This window comes from Mustelus asterias, chromosome 8 (assembly GCF_964213995.1).
Source record: "Mustelus asterias chromosome 8, sMusAst1.hap1.1, whole genome shotgun sequence".
In the NCBI taxonomy this organism is placed as follows: Eukaryota; Metazoa; Chordata; class Chondrichthyes; order Carcharhiniformes; family Triakidae; genus Mustelus; species Mustelus asterias.
In genome coordinates this window covers 746,984-765,221 of record NC_135808.1, presented here as the reverse complement: position 1 = coordinate 765,221, position 18,238 = coordinate 746,984, and the positions used below count along the sequence as shown (strand labels likewise).

The 18,238-nt window shown below is 48.6% G+C and overlaps 1 protein-coding gene across 2 annotated transcripts in view; it reads right to left on the bottom strand.

The window, feature by feature from the left end:
- Positions 1 to 5,820: 5,820 nt before the first annotated feature.
- The window catches only part of LOC144497811 (neural proliferation differentiation and control protein 1-like), a 36,884-nt gene continuing 24,466 nt past the window's right edge, over positions 5,821 to 18,238 (bottom strand). For both annotated transcript variants that reach the window (XM_078219247.1, XM_078219248.1), the window contains 4 exons: positions 15,503 to 15,569; positions 14,066 to 14,145; positions 11,641 to 11,743; positions 5,821 to 6,426 (listed from right to left, as the gene is read on the bottom strand). In XM_078219247.1, coding sequence (XP_078075373.1) covers positions 6,349 to 6,426; positions 11,641 to 11,743; positions 14,066 to 14,145; positions 15,503 to 15,569 — 328 coding nt within the window. In that variant the 3' untranslated portion in view covers positions 5,821 to 6,348. The remainder of the gene's footprint in view (positions 6,427 to 11,640; positions 11,744 to 14,065; positions 14,146 to 15,502; positions 15,570 to 18,238) is intronic.

Here is an 18,238-nt window from a genome sequence, read left to right as displayed (position 1 = left end):
AAACTTTGCGCATTTTGTTTTTAATTAGTTATAAAATTACTGGGGACGAGGTGACAGTGGAGTTGGGTGTGGAACGGGGAAAAGGCTGCTCGATCGGACGAGAGGTCTTCTGATAGGTACTTCGGAAAATTCTTTCACTGTCGCTGGATCAAAATTCCAGAACTCCCTTCCTAACAGCACTGTAGGCGCACCTCCTCAGGGACTGCAGCGGGTTCAAGAAGGCGGCTCACATACCACCTTCTCAAGGGGCAATTAGGGCAATGAATGCTGGGTATAGCCAGCGCTGCCCACATCCACTGAATAAATAAAATAAAATTGTAATGCTGATTAAGGATATTAGGTTTCCACTAATTGGCGGGCAGCCCAGTGGCAGTGTTAGCACTGCTGCCTCACAGTGCCAGGGACCCAGGTTCAATTCCAGCCTTGGGTGACTGTGTGGAGTTTGTATGTTCTTGTCATGTCTGCGTGGGTTTCCTCCGGGTGCTCTGGTTTCCTCCAAAGATGTGCAGGGTAGGTGGATTGGCCACGCTAAATTGCCCCTTAGTGTCCAAAGAAGTGCGGGTAAGGTGGAATGGCTATGCTAACCTTCTCCTTACTGTCAGGGGAATTTGCAGGTGAATGTGTCGGGTGACGGGAGTAGGGCCTGGGTGGGATTGTTGTTGGTGCAGGTTCGATGGGCCGAATGGCCTCCTTCTGCACTGTAAGGATTCTATGATTCGATGAATGTCATACATAGAATGACCCCCCTTGGGGGGAGGTCACAATTTCAAGATGGTTAGCAGTGAGCTAGGAGTGAGATGAGGAGAATCTTCTTCACTCAGAGTTGCTGGGATTGGGATTGCATAGAACATAGAACAGTACAGCACAGTACAGGCCCTTCGGCCCTCAATGTTGTGCTGAGCTTTGTCCGAAACCAAGATCAAGCTATCCCACTCCCTCTCATTCTAGTGTGCTCCATGTGCCTATCCAATAACCGCTTGAAAGTTCCTAAAGTGTCCGACTCCACTATCAAAGCAGGCAGTCCATTCCACACCCCAACCACTCTCTGAGTAAAGAACCTACCTCGTACATCCGTCCTATATCTCCCACCATGAACCTTATAGTTATGCCCCCTAGTAACAGCTACATCCACCCGAGGAAATAGTCTCTGAACGTCCACTCTATCTATCCCCCTCATCATCTTATAAACCTCTATTAAGTCTCCCCTCAGCCTCCTCCGCTCCAGAGAGAACAGCCCTAGCTCCCTCAACCTTTCCTCATAAGACCTACCCTCCAAACCAGGCAGCATCCTGGTAAATCTCCTTTGCACTCTTTCCAATGCTTCCACATCCTTCTTATAGTGAGGTGACCAGAACTGCACACAATATTCCAAATGTGGTCTCACCAAGGTCCTGTCCAGTTGCAGCATAACCCCACGGCTCTTAAACTCAAACCCCCGTTAATAAACGCTAACACACTAAAGGCCTTCTTCACGGCTCTATCCACTTGAGTGGCAACCTTCAGAGATCTGTGGATATGAACCCCAAGATATCTCTGTTCCTCCACATTCCTCAGAACCCTGCCGTTGACCCTGTAAACCACATTCAAATTTGTCCTACCAAAATGAATCACCTCACACTTATCAGGGTTAAACTCCATCTGCCATTTTTCAGCCCCGTTCTGCATCCTATCTATGTCTCTTTGCAGCCTACAACAGCCCTCCACCTCATCCACTACTCCACCAATCTTGGTGTCATCAGCAAATTTACTGACCCACCCTTCAGTCCCCTCCTCCAAGTCATTGATAAAAATCACAAATAGCAGAGGACCCAGCACTGATCCCTGTGGTACACCGCTGGTAACTGGTCTCCAGTTTGAATATTTTCCATCCATCACCACCCTCTGTCTTCGATCAGGTAGCCAGTTACTTCTCCAATCAGCCAAATCTCCCTCTATCCCACACCTCTTTACTTTCTTCATGAGCCGACCATGGGGAACCTTATCAAATGCCTTACTAAAATCCATGCATATGACATCAACTGCCCAATCTTCATCTGCACACCTAGTTACCTCCTCAAAGAATTCAATCAAATTTGTGAGGCAAGACTTACCCTTCACGAATCCATGTTGACTATCCTGGATTAAGCTGCATCTTTCCAAATGGTCATAAATCCTATCCCTCAGGACCTTTTCCATTAACTTACCGACCACCAAAGTAAGACTAACCGGCCTATAATTACCAGGGTCATTCCTATTTCCTTTCTTGAACAGAGGAACAACATTCACCACTCTCCAGTCCTCTGGCACTATCCCCGTGGACAGCGAGGACCCAAAGATCAAAGCCATAGGCTCTGCAATCTCATCCCTTGCCTCCCAAAAAATCCTAGGATATATCCCATCTGGCCCAGGGGACTTATCGACCCTCAGATTTTTCAAAATTGCTAATACATCTTCCCTAAGAACATCTACCTCCTCCAGCCTATCAGCCTGTATCACACTCTCTTCCTCAAAAACATAGCCCCTCTCCTTGGTGAACACTGAAGAAAAGTATTCATTCATCGCCTCTCCTATCTCTTCTGACTCCATGCACAAGTTCCCACTACTGTCCTTGACCGGCCCTAACCTCACCCTGGTCATTCTTTTACTTCTCACATGAGAGAGAAAAGCCTTGGGGTTTTCCTTGATCCGAACCGCCAAGGACTTCTCATGCCCTCTCCTAGCTCTCCTGAGCCCCTTTTCTTAGCTCATTCCTTGCTACCTTGTAACCCTCAAGCGACCCAATTGAACCTTGTTTTCTCATCCTTACAGATGCTTCCCTTTTCCTCTTGACAAGACATTCAACCTCTTTTGTGAACCATGGTTCCCTCACTCGTCCATTCCCTCCCTGCCTGACAGGGACATACCTATCAACGACACGCAGTATTTGTTCCTTGAACAAGCTCCACTTTTCATTTGTGCCTTTCCTTGACAATTTCTGTTCCCATCTTATGCTCCCTAATTCCCGCCTAATCGCATCATAATTACCCCTCCCCCAATTATAAACCTTGCCCTGCCGTACGGCCCTATCCCTCTCCAATGCAATAGTGAAAGACACCGAATTGTGGTCACTATCTCCAAAGTGCTCTCCCACAACCAAATCTAACACTTGGCCTGGTTCATTTCCCAGTACCAAATCCAAAGTAGCCCCACCTCTTATCGACCTATCTACACATTGTGTCAAGAAACCCTCCTGCACACACTGCACAAAAACTGCCCCATCCGAACTATTCGACCTACAAAGGTTCCAATCAATATGTGGAAAGTTAAAGTTCCCCATGACAACTACCCTGTGACCCCCACACATATCCATAATCTGCTTAGCAATTTCTTCCTCCACATCTCTATTACTATTTGGGGGCCTATAGAAAACGCCCAACAACGTGACCGCTCCTTTCCTATTTCTAACTTCAGCCCATATTACCTATTGTGCTACCTTGGAGAATAGTGGAGGTGGATTCCATAGGAAGTTTCAAAAGAGAGCTGGATACATATTTGAAAGTGACGAAGTGGAGGGCTATGCTGGAGAATGGGACTGGCTGATGGTTCCTTCAGGGACCCGGTGTAGACATGATGGGCCAAATGGCCTCCTTCTGTGCTGCAAAATCCTACGATTTTGCAGCACAGTGCTACGGGCGGCACGGTAGCACAGTGGTTAGCACTGCTGCTTCACAGCTCCAGGGTCCCGGGTTCGATTCTCGGCTCGGGTCACTGTCTGTGTGGAGTTTGCACATTCTCCTCGTGTCTGCGTGGGTTTCCTCCGGGCGCTCCAGTTTCCTCCCACAGTCCAAAGATGTGCGGGTTAGGTTGATTGGCCAGGTTAAAAATTGTCCCTTAGAGTCCTGAGATGCGTAGGTTAGAGGGATTAGCGGGTAAAATATGTGGAGGTAGGGCCTGGGTGGGATTGTGGTCGGTGCAGACTCGATGGGCCGAATGGCTTCCTTCTGCACTGTAGGGTTTCTATGTTTCTATGATTCTAAAGGAGAGTTTAAATGTCATTATCATTCTCCATGGCAAGGCCTCTCCTAATTGATTGCCAACCAATCAACTCTCTCTTCCCATGCAATATCAATTGTTGTTCCCTTTATAATTGGCATTCTTCTCTGCTCTGATGAGTACAGGACGATAAACTTCGACAGCTTGTGCTGATTTTCAGCAAAACGACCAAACGACAAACACAAAGTGGCCAATCCAAGGGGAATGAGGAGTTTAAGTTTATTTATTAGTGTCACGAGTAGGCTTACATTAACACTGCAATGAAGTTACTGTGAAAATTCCCCAGTCGCCACACTGGGGCGCCTGTTCGGGTTACACTGAGGGAGAATTTAGCACGGCCAATGTACCTAACCAGCATGCCTTTCGGACTGTGGGAGGAAACCAGAGCACCCGGAGGAAACCCATGCAGACATGGGGAGAGATACGAAGAGAATATGCAGACTCCACACAGACAGTGACCCAAGCCGGGAATCAAACCCGGGTCTCTGGCATTGTGAGGCAGCAGTGCTAACCACTATGCCGCCCCTTTATTTTTCCTGCCTTTATCAGCCAAGGCAATGAACGTAAGAGCAGAGAGGTTACGATGGAGCTGTACAAAACGCTGGTTAGGCCACAGCTAGAGTACTGTGTGCAGTTCTGGTCACCTCTCCATAGGAAGGATGTGATTGCACTGGAGAGGGTGCAGAGGAGCTTCACCAGGATGCTGCCTGGGCTGGAGTGTTTGAACTGTGAAGAGAGGCTGGTTAGACTAGGGTTGTTTTCCTTGGAGCAGAGAAGGCTGAGGGGTCACCTGATTGAGGTGTACAAAATTATGAGGGACGTAGATAGGGTAGCTGGGAAGGAACTTTTCCCCTCAGCAGAGGGGTCGATAACCAGGGGGCAGAGGTTTAAGGTAATAGGCAGGAGGGGATTTGAGGAGAAACGTTTTCATCCAGAGGGTGTTGGGAATCTGGAACTCGCTGCCTGAAAGGGTGGTAGAGGTGGGAACCCTCACAACATTTAAGAAGCATTTAGATGAGCACTTGAAACGCCACAGCATACATAGCTATGGAGCGAGTGCTGGAAAATGGGATTAGGAAAGGTGTTTGATGGCCAGCGCAGTCACAATGGGCCAAAGGGCCTCTTTCTGTGCTGTAAAGCTGTCATTCTATGCCCATTGGCAGTTCAAAGACGTAGTTGATTGTGGAATTTTCTTGCCACTTTTTCAAATCTATCGTTGTAAAAGTCTTCCTCTCAAGTAGCCTCTGAAATCCCGATGGGGCGGCCTCATGGTTTATTGGGAGAGGATTCTCCCTCGGGTGAAGCCGGGGTCACAGCTGGATTCCGTCTCAGCCGCGCCGAGCCCTTTCTCGCCTGCGTCCTCACATGCCTCCCGCCAAACGGTCCCGGGACGGCGATGCGATACAGGAACCCCCCCGGGCGGTTTTCTTTCCCAAGGATGGCTTGTTTGATTCCAGAATCCCTCTCGCCCACCAAAAAACCGAGAGGTTCAGCATGGAACAGTCCCAGTTTTCTGGGCAGAGCAGTGAGGCCAACGGCGAGAGGGGAGAATTCCAAGGAACGGCGAGGGTAAGGTGCATTGGCCTTGATAAATTGTCCCTTAGTGTCCTGGGATGTGTAGGTTAGAGGGATTAGTGGGGTAAATATGTGGGGTTATGGGGATAGAGCCTGGGTAGGATTGTTGTCAGTGCAGAATGGATGAGCCAAATGGTCTCCTTCTGCACGGTTTTAGAATCATAGAATTCCCTACAGTACAGAAAGAGGCCATTCGGCCCCTCGCGTCTGCACCGACCACAATCCCACCCAAGCCCTCTCCCCATAGCCCCATGCATTTACAATAGCTAGCTAGTCCCCCTGACACTAAGGGGCAATTTAGCATGGCCAATCCACCTAACCTGCACATCCTTGGAGTGTGGGAGGAAACCGGAGCACCCGGAGGAAACCCATGCAGACATGGGGAGGACGTGCAAACTCCACACAGGCAGTGATCCAAGGTTGGAATTGAACCCGGGTCCCTGGTGCTGTGAGGCAGCAGTGCTAACCACTGTGCCACCCCAACTATAGGGATTCTGTAGGGATTCTTCTATGAGTTTCCTTCGGGCCTAGTCCACTCTGCTGCCATGGCACCCACCCAGGGTTTTCCCCCATCGAGCTGCAGGGCATCAGGGAAAGCCCTTGAGGTAATTAACCCCTCCCTGCTCCACCCCCGCGATCCCCGACCCCGCAGTGGCACTTGATCATGTCGCCAAGAAGAAATCAGAGGAGTGGCTCCGTCAGTGGCTGGCTCTCTTTCAGCCGTGCTCAGGATGGGTTTGGCGGGGGGGGCAGGGCGAGGTCCTAGTCCTCCTTGCTGGGCAGGCCGCCTCGGAGGACGGAGTTATCGAACAGCGGGTTGTGAATCTCCATCTCGCCGGTCTGCATTGGGAAAGAGAATTTGACAAACCTGTTACTGACGGAAGCCACAATCACGACGCTCGTGCCATTCCCTACGTAGGACAACATCCCCGGGTACAGCCCGAATATCCCATCTTGCAAACTCCCCTCGTAGACCTGAGAACTCTCTTTCTAAAAATAAAAAATGATCCTTCCTGGACATCGCTGGGCAGGGCGAGCATTTTGTTGTCCATCCCTTATTGTCTCTTGAACTGAGTGTCTTCCTCGGCCATTTCAGAGGGCAGTTAAGACATTGCTGTGCGTCTGGAGTCACAGGTAGGCCAGACTGGATAAGGACGGCAGATTTCCTTCCCTAAAGGACATTAGTGAACCAGATAGGTTTTTACGACAATAGTTTCATGGTCACCGTTATTGAGACAGGCTTTATGTATTGCGAGCAATTTTGGGCCCCGTATCTAAGAAAGGATGTGCTGGCCTTGGAGCGGGTCCGGAGGAGGTTCCACAAGAATGATTCCAGGTCTGAAAAGTTTGATGTATGCGGAGTGTTTGAGGACTCTGGGTCTGAACTCGATGGAGTTTAGAAGGATGAGGGGGGGATCTCATTGAAACTTACAGAATACTGAAAGGCCTGGATAGAGTGGACGTGGGGAAGATGTTTCCATTAGTAGGGGAGACCTGGATCCGAGGGCACAGCCCCAGAGTAAAGGGACAATCCTTTCGAACCGGGATGAGGAGAAATTTCTTCAGCCAGAGGGTGGTGAATCTGTCAGCTGAGGCTGGCAGGTAGGATAGCTGAGGAACAGTGGAGGATTTTTAAGGAGATCCTTTTCAGTTCTCAGCAAAAATATATTCCAGCAAAAAACAAGGATTGTAAGAAAAGGGAGAACCAGCCGTGGATAACGAAGGAAATAAAGGAGAGTATTAAAATAAAAACAGCTGCGTACAGAGTGGCCAAAAATAGTGGAGAAACAAGTGATTGGGAAAAATTTAAGAAACAACAAAGAGAGACTAAGAAAGCGATAAAGAAAGGAAGGATAGACTATGAAGCTAGGCTAGCAATTAATATAAAAAATGATAGTAAAAGTTTTTATAAATATATAAAAAGGAATAGAGTGGCTAGAGTGAATGTTGGACCCTTGGAGGACGAGAGGGGGGAGTTAATAGTGGGAAATGAGGATATGGCTGAGTCTTTAAATAAGTTTTTTGTGTCGGTCTTCACGGTGGAGGACACAAATAGTTTGCCAAATATTAACGATAGAGGGTTGGCAGCAGGAGAAATACTTAATACAATTAATGTTACCAGAGAGGCAGTGCTGGGTAGACTAATGGGACTGAAGGTGGACAAGTCCCCGGGTCCGGATGGAATGCATCCCAGGGTATTGAAAGAAATGTCAGAGGTAATAGTGGATGCGTTCGTGATTATTTATCAAAACTCGTTGCATTCTGGGGTAGTGCCGGTTGATTGGAAAACGGCTAATGTTACGCCGCTGTTTAAAAAAGGAAGGAGACAAAAGGCGGGTAACTATAGGCCGGTCAGCTTAACGTTTGTAGTAGGGAAAATGCTGGAATCCATTATTAAAGAGGAGATAGCAGGGCATCTGGATAGAAATGGTTCGATCAATCAGACGCAGCATGGATTCATGAGGGGAAAGTCGTGCTTGACGAACATGTTGGATTTTTATGAAGATGTGACTAGGGCGGTTGATGGAGGAGAACCGGTGGATGCGGTGTTTTTGGATTTCCAAAAGGCGTTTGATAAGGTGCCCCATAAAAGGCTGCTGAAGAAGATTAGGGCACACGGAGTTGGGGGTAGTGTGTTAAAGTGGATTGGGGACTGGCTATCCGACAGGAAGCAAAGAGTCAGAATAAATGGGTGTTTTTCCGGTTGGAGGAAGGTAACTAGTGGCGTGCCGCAGGGATCGGTACTCGGGCCGCAACTATTTACCATTTATATAGATGATCTGGAGGAGGGGACGGAGTGTAGGGTAACGAAGTTTGCAGACAACACAAAGATAAGTGGAAAAGTGAATCATGTGGAGGACGGAGAAGATCTGCAGAGAGATTTGGACAGGCTGAGCGAGTGGGCGAGGATATGGCAAATGGAGTATAACGTTGATAAATGCGAGGTTATACACTTTGGAGGAAATAATAACAAATGGGATTACTATCTCAATGGAAACAAATTAAAATATGCTACCGTGCAAAGGGACCTGGGGGTCCTTGTGCATGAGACGCAAAAGCCCAGTCTGCAGGTACAACAGGTGATCAAGAAGGCAAATGGGATGTTGGCCTATATCGCGAGGGGGATAGAATATAAAAGCAGGGATGTCTTGATGCACCTGTACAGGGCATTGGTGAGGCCGCAGCTGGAATACTGTGTGCAGTATTGGTCCCCTTATATGAGGAAGGATATATTGGCATTGGAGGGAGTGCAGAGAAGGTTCACCAGGTTGATACCGGAGATGAGAGGTTTGGATTATGAGGAGAGGCTGAGGAGATTGGGTTTGTACTCGTTGGAGTTTAGAAGGATGAGGGGGGATCTTATGGAGACTTATAAGATAATGCGGGGGCTGGATAGTGTGGAGGCGGAGAGATTCTTTCCACTTAGTAAGGAAGTTAAAACTAGAGGACACAGCCTCAAAATAAAGGGGGGTCGGTTTAAGACAGAGTTGAGGAGGAACTTCTTCTCCCAGAGGGTGGTGAATCTCTGGAATTCTCTGCCCACTGAGGTGGTGGAGGCTACCTCGCTGAATATGTTTAAAGCGCGGATGGATGGATTCCTGATTGGTAAGGGAATTAAGGGTTATGGGGATCAGCCATGATCTTATTGAATGGCGGGGCAGGCTCGAGGGGCTAGATGGCCTACTCCTGCTCCTATTTCTTATGTTCTTATGTTCTTATGTTGAATTTGTTGCCACAGAGGAGGCCAGGTCATTGAGTGTATTTAAGACAGAGATAGATAGATTCTTGATTGGTCAGGAGATCAAAGGCTATGGGGAAAAGGTGGGAGAATGGGATTGAGGAACATATCAGCCGAGATTGATTGGCGGAGCAGACTCGATGGGTCGAATGGCCTAATCCTGCTCCAATATCTTATGGTCTTATATTCCATACATATGAATTGAATTTTAATTAAACAAGATGCAGTGGTGGGATTTGAACCCATATTCCCACATAGCATTAGCCTGGGCCTCTGGATTAATGGCCCAGTCACGTTACCCACTTGGCCACAATCTCCGTGGGGGATGTTAGGCAGGATTTTCCTCCTCAACCTTCTGAGGCTGTGGAAGCAGCCTGCCATTGGCTGGTGGATCTTCCTGTCCTGCTGCTCTCAACACGTTGCAATGTCTGCACCTCCGCCATGGACTAGGTTGCTGTTGGTGGGACTGGAAGGTCCCGCTGTGGGTACATATGGCCAGAAGATTTTGACCTTTAACCTCAAGCCACAACCTGAGCCACTGGGCCAGGCAGATTTTCATTTGTATAGACACTTTAACGTGGGAAACGGCCCCAAGGCAAATCTGATACTGAATCAGAGAAAGAGACAACAGGGCAGGTTGAAGCTTGGTTAAAGAGGAAGGTTTTAAAGAAACTTCTAGAGGGCATTAGGGAGGGTGGAGAGGAGATTCACCAGGATGCTGCCTGGGATGGAACATTTAAGTTATGAAGAGAGGTTGGATAGACTTGGGTTGTTTTCTCTGGAGCAGAGAAGACTGAGGGGTGACCTGATTGAGGCGTATAAGATTATGAGGGACATGAACAGAGTGGATAAGGAGCTGCTATTCCCCTTAATTGAAGGGTCAGTCACGAGGGGACATAGGTCAAAGGTGAGGGAAAGGAGGTTTGGGGGGGGATGTGAGGAAAAACCTTTTTTCCCCAGAGGGGGTGAGGGTCTGGAATGCGCTGCCTGGGAGGGTGGTGGAGGCGGGATGCCTTTAAGAAGTATCTGGGTGAGCACTTGACATGTTTTAACATTCAGGGCTGTGGACCTAGTGCTGGCAAGTGGCATTAGATGGGAGGTCAGGTGTTCCATGCGTGTCGGTACAGAATCGATGGGCCGAAGGCTCTGTCTGATTCTATGAAACACTTGGGAAAGGTGTAAAAGCGTTTGAAGAAGGCTGTAGAACTGAGCAGCAATACATGCCAGGAAAGATTGAACATTCTAGAGCCTTTCAGTACAGAAAAGACTAGGTTGAGGGTGGCGGGGGGAGGAGGGCGGCTCATGGAGTGGATTTGAGTGGGGGAGAGCAGCGTTTGATAAGGTTGACATATAAATGTTTCCACTTGTTGTGGGAGTGTACGGCTACAGGCCAGACACATAGCATGGTCAGTAACTAGAGTCCTAGGCCGACATTTTACCGCCCCGCTCGCCAAGGGGCGAGGGGCGGACAATGGGAAGGTCCGTGAACCTCGGGTGGGATTTTATGGTTCGGGATGAGCGAGGCTGTAAAGCCCCGCCCATAGAGTTTTGCAGGACAAGAGGAGGCCCTTTGGCCCACCGTGTCTGCACTGGCCATCAAACACCTATCTATTCAAAGCCCATTTTCCAGCACTTGATCCTTGTACACTACAGCGTTTCAAGTTCTCGTAAATGCTTCTTCAATGTTGTGAGGATTCCCGCTTCTACCACCCTTTCAGGCAGAGAGTTCCAGATTCCCACCATCCTCTGGGTGAAAGAGTTTCTCCTCAAATCCCCTCGAAATCCCCTGCCCCTTACTTTAAATCAATGCCCCCTGGTTATTGACCCCTCTGCTAAGGGGAAAAGGTTCTTTGTTTCCCCTCTATCTATGTCCAATCAGGAATTGAAGAGACACATTTATTGAGTGGTGAGAATGTAGAACTCGCTACCACAGGGAGTGAAGAGGAAAGTTGTATTTAAGGAGATAAGCTGAATAAACACATGAGGGAGAAAGGGACAGGAGGGGAGCTGATAACGTGGGATGAAAAAGGCTGGATCATTGTCACCAGCATGGAGTTGTTGGGCTGAATGGCCTGTTCCTGGGGCAGGGGTTTTCCAGACCCTCCCATGACATACTTTCCATTAGCAGAGGTGGCTCAGGGATCGTCCAGACCGGCCAGCGTCTAGATTATTTTGTGTGGCTGGCCTGTCGCACTGCCGGGGTACCGGAAGATTCCATTGCTGGGAAGTGCCGGAGATTTCCCCTCCCGGGCTCTATGTAATTTTCAGTTTGTATGGAATGACATTTGGAGATTCCAGCGAAGGGTAAGACTTACCGGAGCCAACCCAGGACACTCGTACACAGTGTATTCCCCACTTTCATTATCCATCTCGGAATCTGTGGACACCCTGTGCGTCATCTGGGCCTTGGATTTATCCCTGTGGAGTGGGAGTGGGAAAAGACAACAGTCCCAGTGAGTGAGGCAAGTCACATCTCCGGACAGGATTTCAGAATCACAGAATTGTTACGGGAGCAGGAGGCCATTCAGCCCATTGTCTGTCCAATCGAGCATCATGACTTAGTGCCATTCCCCTGCCTTTTCCTCCTGTATCCCAGCACATTGACTACTTGCACAGAAACATCTAATGTCCTCTTGAATGCCGCGATTGAACCTGCCTCAACCACACTCTCAGACAGTGTGTTCCAGATCCTAACCACTCGGTGTGTGAATCTGTCTCCACCACACTCTCAGACAGTACATTCCAGATCCTAACCACTCGCTGTGTGAATCTGTCTCCACCACACTCTCAGACAGTGCATTCCAGATCCTAACCACTCGCTGTGTGAATCTGTCTCCACCACACTCTCAGACAGTGCATTCCAGATCCTAACCACTCGCTGTGTGAATCTGTCTCCACCACACTCTCAGACAGTGCATTCCAGATCCTAACCACTCGCTGTGTGAATCTGTCTCCACCACACTCTCAGACAGTACATTCCATTTCCTAACCACTCGCTGTGTGAATCTGTCTCCACCACACTCTCAGACAGTACATTCCAGATCCTAACCACTTGCTGTGTGAATCTGTCTCCACCACACTCTCAGACAGTACATTCCAGATCCTAACCACTCGCTGTGTGAATCTGTCTCCACCACACTCTCAGACAGTGCATTCCAGATCCTAACCACTCGCTGTGTGAATCTGTCTCCACCACACTCTCAGACAGTACATTCCAGATCCTAACCACTCGCTGTGTGAAATTGGTTTTTCTCATATCACATTTGCTTCTTTTGCAAATCACTTTAAATCTGTGCCCTCTTGTTTCTTTTACAAGTGGGAACAGTTTCTCCCTATCTACCCAATCAGGTCCCCTCATGATTTTGAGCATCTCTATCAAATCTCCTCTTCACCTTCTCTCCAAGGAGAACAGTCCCAACCTCTCCAATCTATCCTTATCACTAAAATTTTTCATCCCTGGAATCATTCTCATAAACTTCTGCTGCACTCTCTCCAATGTGTTCACATCCTTCCTATAGTGTAACACCCAGTATTGTACACAATATTCCAGCTGAGGTCTGACTAGTGTCTTGTATGAGTTCAGCATAACCTCTTTGCTCTTGTTGGAGCGGCACGGTGGCACAGTGGTTAGCGCTGCTGCCTCACAGTGCAGGGATCCAGGTTCGATTTCTGGCTTGGAGTCTGCACATACTCCCCGTGTCTGCGTGGGTTTCCTCCGGGTGCTCCGGTTTCCTCCCACAGTCTGAAAGACGTGCTGGTTCGGTGCATTGGCCGTGCTAAATTCTTCCTCAGTGTACCCAAACTGAGTACACTGGTGCCGGGGAGTGTGGCGACTAGGGGATTTTCACAGTAACTTCATTGCAGTGTTAGTGTAAGCCTACTTGTGACTGCCCTTATTAATAAAGCCCAGAATACTATATGTTTTATTAACTGTTCTCTCCACCTGTCCTGTCAACTTCAATGATCTATTCACAAATACAACTTGGTCCCTCTGCTCCTGTACCTTTTTAAGAATTTTACCTTTTATTTTACATTGTTTCTCCATGTTCTTCTGACCAAAATGCATCAGCTTATATTTTTCCCTATTGAACTTCATCTGCCACCTATCCACCCACTCCCCCTACTTGTCTCTGTCCTTTTGAAGCTCTACACTGTCCTCCTCACAGTTTAGAATAATTCCAAGTTTGGAATTGTCCCCTGCGCACCAAAACCTGGATCATTAATAATCAGGGAAAGCAAGTGTCCCAATACTGACCCCTGGGGAACACCACTACAAATCTTCCTCCAACCCAAAATATATCCCTTGACCATTACTCCCTGCTTCCCAGTAATCAGCCAATTTTGTATCCACATTATTAATGTTCCTTTTATTCCATGAGCTATAATTTGTCTCAAGTCTGTTGTGCGGCACTGTATTGAATTGCTTTTGAAAGTCCATGTACACCACATCAACTGCACTACCCTCATCAACCCTCTCCGTCACCCCCTCACAAAGGCTGCAGCAAGTTAGTTAAACACGATTTCCCCTTTTGAAATCCATGCTGGCTCTTCCTAATCAACCCATCTTTATCCAGGTGATTACTAATTCTATCCCAAATAATTGTTTTGAGAAGATGACCCTTGGAGAAGTTTTCCCGGAAGGAATTCCCAGCCATTTCCAGCTGGTGTGAGACCCAGAAACCAAAAGAGATGTTGCTCTTCCTCGAAGTGCAAGCGAAATGAAAGGTTGGGGATACTCACTCCTCCATGGCTTGTAGCACTTTCTTCTGGTGTTGGTAATGGTGTTTTTGAAGCTTTTCAACCATCTTCCAGTTGATGGGCTGAGGGCAGAAAAGACTTTATTAATTTGTTTAAAGTTTATTTATTAGTGTCACAAGTAGGCTTACATTCACACTGCAATGAAGTTACTGTGAAAATCCCCTAGTCCTCACACTCCGGCGCCTGTTCGGGTACACTGAGGGAGAATTTAGCACGGCCAATGCACCCTAACCAGCACGTCTTTTGGATCGTGGGAGGAAACCCACGCAGACATGGGGACAATGTGCAAACTCCACACAAACAGTGACCCAAGCTGGGAATCGAACCCGAATCCCTGGCGTTGTGAGGCAGCAGTGCTAACCACTGTGCCACTGTGCTGCCCATATCAGCTGCAACTAGAGTGAGGCCCCATTCTTTCCATACCACCCATTCCATGTCACTGAAGCTGGGGGAGGGTCTGACAATGTTCAAAGTGAATAACCAGGCTACCCCGGGTAGGTCGTGGCTCAGTGGTCATTCTCTTACCTCACTCTCACAATGGGATGGTGTGGCTCAAGTTCCATACTGGAGACGCCAACACAGAACCAAGGCTGACCCTTACCCCTCTGTCTACTGATGTACCAGACACTCAGAGGCAAACTGCGTCTACACGATGTCTTTAACATAGAATCATAGCCCGCTCACGGCCACTCTGCTCATCATGTCTGCACCGGCTGAAAAATGCCTAATCCCATTTTCCAGCATTTCCCATTGAATGCTGGAGTGGGCTCGATGGGCCGAATGGAAAAGATCAGTACTCTCTGAAAGCTAAATTGCAGATTGTGTAAATACCAGAATAAAGGTCAGCACTCTCTGCAAGCAAGATAGCAGATGGTGCTAATAGCAGAATAAAGGTCAGCACTGCCTGAAAGCTAAATAGCAGATTGTGTTTATAGCAGAGAAAGAGGTCAGTACTATCTGAAGGAAAAATATGAGAGCAAAATATATGGCAATTGTGCAGGGTGGATGTGGCAGGAAAGCAGAAAGAAAATCCAATCTGGAAGACAAGAGTTTCTTTTTCGGAGGGTTAATTAATGGTCAGGACTCCGGGAAGAAATCCCCAGCCTTTCTTCAATAAAAAAGGATCATTTGTGCCCCACCTGAAAAGGGCAGACATTGGTTCAATGACATATCTGAAAAGCAGCACCTCCAACAATGCAGCACTCCCGCAGTACTGCACGGGGGGTGTCAGCCGAGGCTTTCCCGCGCAGGTTGCTGGAGTGGGCCTTGGATCCATTGCTCGCTGACTCGGAGGCAAAAGAGGCAAGAACTCAAGCAGCAGGCTTGTGACGGGAGAGGACCTTCACCAGCGTGAGCGGGTGGGGAGGTTCCATCACGTTCTTACTGCACTGTTTCCTCCCCCGAGCTTAAGGTGCTTACCTGGGGCAGGGCTTGCTTGCTTCCTTCGTAGGCCATCTTCTCCGCCCGCCTGACCTCCCTCTGCAGCCTGAAACAGAGCAGACGTCTCAGTCAGAATCCGTACGGAACATCCGGCCCGTCTGTGCTGACAAACTCCGAATAGTCACAACTCAAGCAGAGAGTTACCAACCGTCCACTGGGCCGTCCCGGAGTCGCCGGAAAATCCGGAGAGAACAGAAAAGCCTCCAGGAATTACAAAAACAAAGAGGTTTTTGAAGGAAAAGTTGCCTGAACAGTTTTTGCTCATTGCACCAACAGCTTAGAACTTGCACAGCGCCTCTCATGTAATAAAATGTTTCTATTGCTCTTGGGACTAAAGGGATCATAGAATCATCGAATCCCTAAAGTGCAGAAGGAGGCCATTCGGCCCATCGAGTCTGCACCGACCACAATCCCATCCAGGCCCTATCCCATAACCCCACTTGTTTACCCTGCTAGTCTCCCTGGCACTAAGGGTCAATTTAACATGGCCAATCCACCTAACCGGCACATCTTTGGACTGTGGGAGGAAACCGGAGCACCCGGAGGAAACCCACGCAGACACGGGGAGAATGTGCAGACTCCGCACAGACAGCGACCCGAGCCGGGTCTCTGACGCTGTGAGGCAGCCGTGCTAACCACTGCGCTGCCCCATGGTGGCACCGTGGATCGAGGGATATGGGGGAAGGGGGGGGGGGATCAGGATATTGAATTTAATGATCAGCCATGATCATAATGAATGGTGGAGCAGGCTCGAAGGGCCGAATGGCCTCCTCCTGCTTCTAGTTTCTATGTTTCTGACATGTTTCATGGGAGCCTTTATAGAACAAAAGGTGATACTGAACGGCCAAAGGTTATATTTGGTCAGGTTGGTCAGAGAGGCAGTTTTTAAAGAGTGTCTTGAAGGAGGAAAGTGAGGTAGAGAGGCAGCGCGGTAGGGAGGAGGGAGAGGTTTGGGGTGGCAATGCCAGGGTACTGCCTGGGTGCCAGTGCCTGGTTACCAGAGCCAGGGGCAATGTCAGGGTACTGCCCAGGCATGTCCCTCTCCCCCCCCCACGTCCCCTCCCCCCATGGGCTGTACATCCTCAGGGGAGATCAGCCATGATCTGATTGAATGGTGGAGCAGGCTCGAATTTGCCCACTTCTGCTCCTAATTCCTATGTTGGTTTTCTTCCCATTTTGTTTTCAAACCTGCTGTAAACCTCGTTGGCCCTTTAAAGATAAGTAATTTACTTAAATGAGGTTCCCAACCTTTCGGCAACCTTGTTACGTCAATGATGGGGGTTGGGGACAATCGTGCCAAAGGATTTCCAGAGGGCAAGAATACATGGTAAGAGTTTTAACAACACCAGGTTAAAGTCCAACCGGTTTATTTGGTAGCAAATGCCATTAGCTTTCGGAGCGCTGCTCCTTCGTCAGATGGAGTGGATATCTGCAGATATCCACTCCATCTGACGAAGGAGCAGCGCTCCAAAAGCTAATGGCATTTGCTACCAAATAAATCTGTCGGACTTTAACCTGGTGTTGTTAAAACTCTTACTGTGTTTACCCTAGTCCAACGCCGGCATCTCCACATCTAGAATACAAGAGCAGGGATGTACTCCCGAGGCTGTATAAGGCTCTGGTCAGACTCCATTTGGAGTATTGTGAGCAGTTTTGGACCCCATATAAGGAAGGATGTGCTGGCCTTGGAAAGGGTCCAGAGGGGGTTCACAAGAATGATCCCTGGAATGAAGAGCTTGTTGTATGAGGAACGGTTGAGGACTCTGGGTCTGTACTCGTTGGAGTTTAGACGAATGAGGGGGGATCTAATTGAAACTTACAGGATACTGCGAGGCCTGGATAGAGTGGATGTGGAGAAGATGTTTCCACGAGTGGGAGAGACCAGAACTCGAGGCACAACCTCAGAGTGAAGGGACGATCCTTTAAAACAGAGATGAGGAGGAATTTCTTCAGCCAGAGAGTGGTGAATCTGTGGAACTCTTTGCCGCTGAGGGCTGTGGAGGCCGGGTCACTGAGTGTCTTTAAGACAGAGATAGAAAAGTTCTTGATTAATAAGGGGATCAAGGGTTACGGGGAGAAAGCAGGAGAATGGGGATGAGAATCATATCAGCCATGATTGAAAGGCGGAGCAGACTCAATGGGCCAAATGGCCTAATTCTGCTCCCATATCTTATGGTCTTATCTCACTGCCGAGGTTTTTGTTTCAGAGGTCCAGGGGGGTTTGCCGCCATTTGCATGGGCAGTGAACACGGCTGCCAACTCCTGGCCAGTGTCACGCCAGGAGGTCGAATTTAAGGATTTGTCTGACATCTGGTGTCCGAAGGAAGTAAAGGCAGTTTGCTACCTACACTGTCCCCATCAAACACGGATGTGGAGATGCCGGTGTTGGACTGGGGCAAACACAGTAAGAAGTTTCACAACACCAGGTTAAAGTCCAACAGGTTTATTTGGTAGCACAAGCCACTAGCTTTCGGAGCACTGCTCCTTCATCAGGTGAGTGGAGCACTGCTCCTTCATCAGGTGAGTGGAACCTGATTGGAATCACTCACCTGATGAAGGGGCAGCGCTCCGAAAGCTAGTGGCTTGTGCTACCAAATAAACCTGTTGGACTTTAACATGGTGTTGTGAGACTTCTTACTGTGCCCATCAAACACTCCCAGGACAGGTACAGCATGGGCTTAGATACACGGTAAAGCTCCCTCTACACTGTCCGCA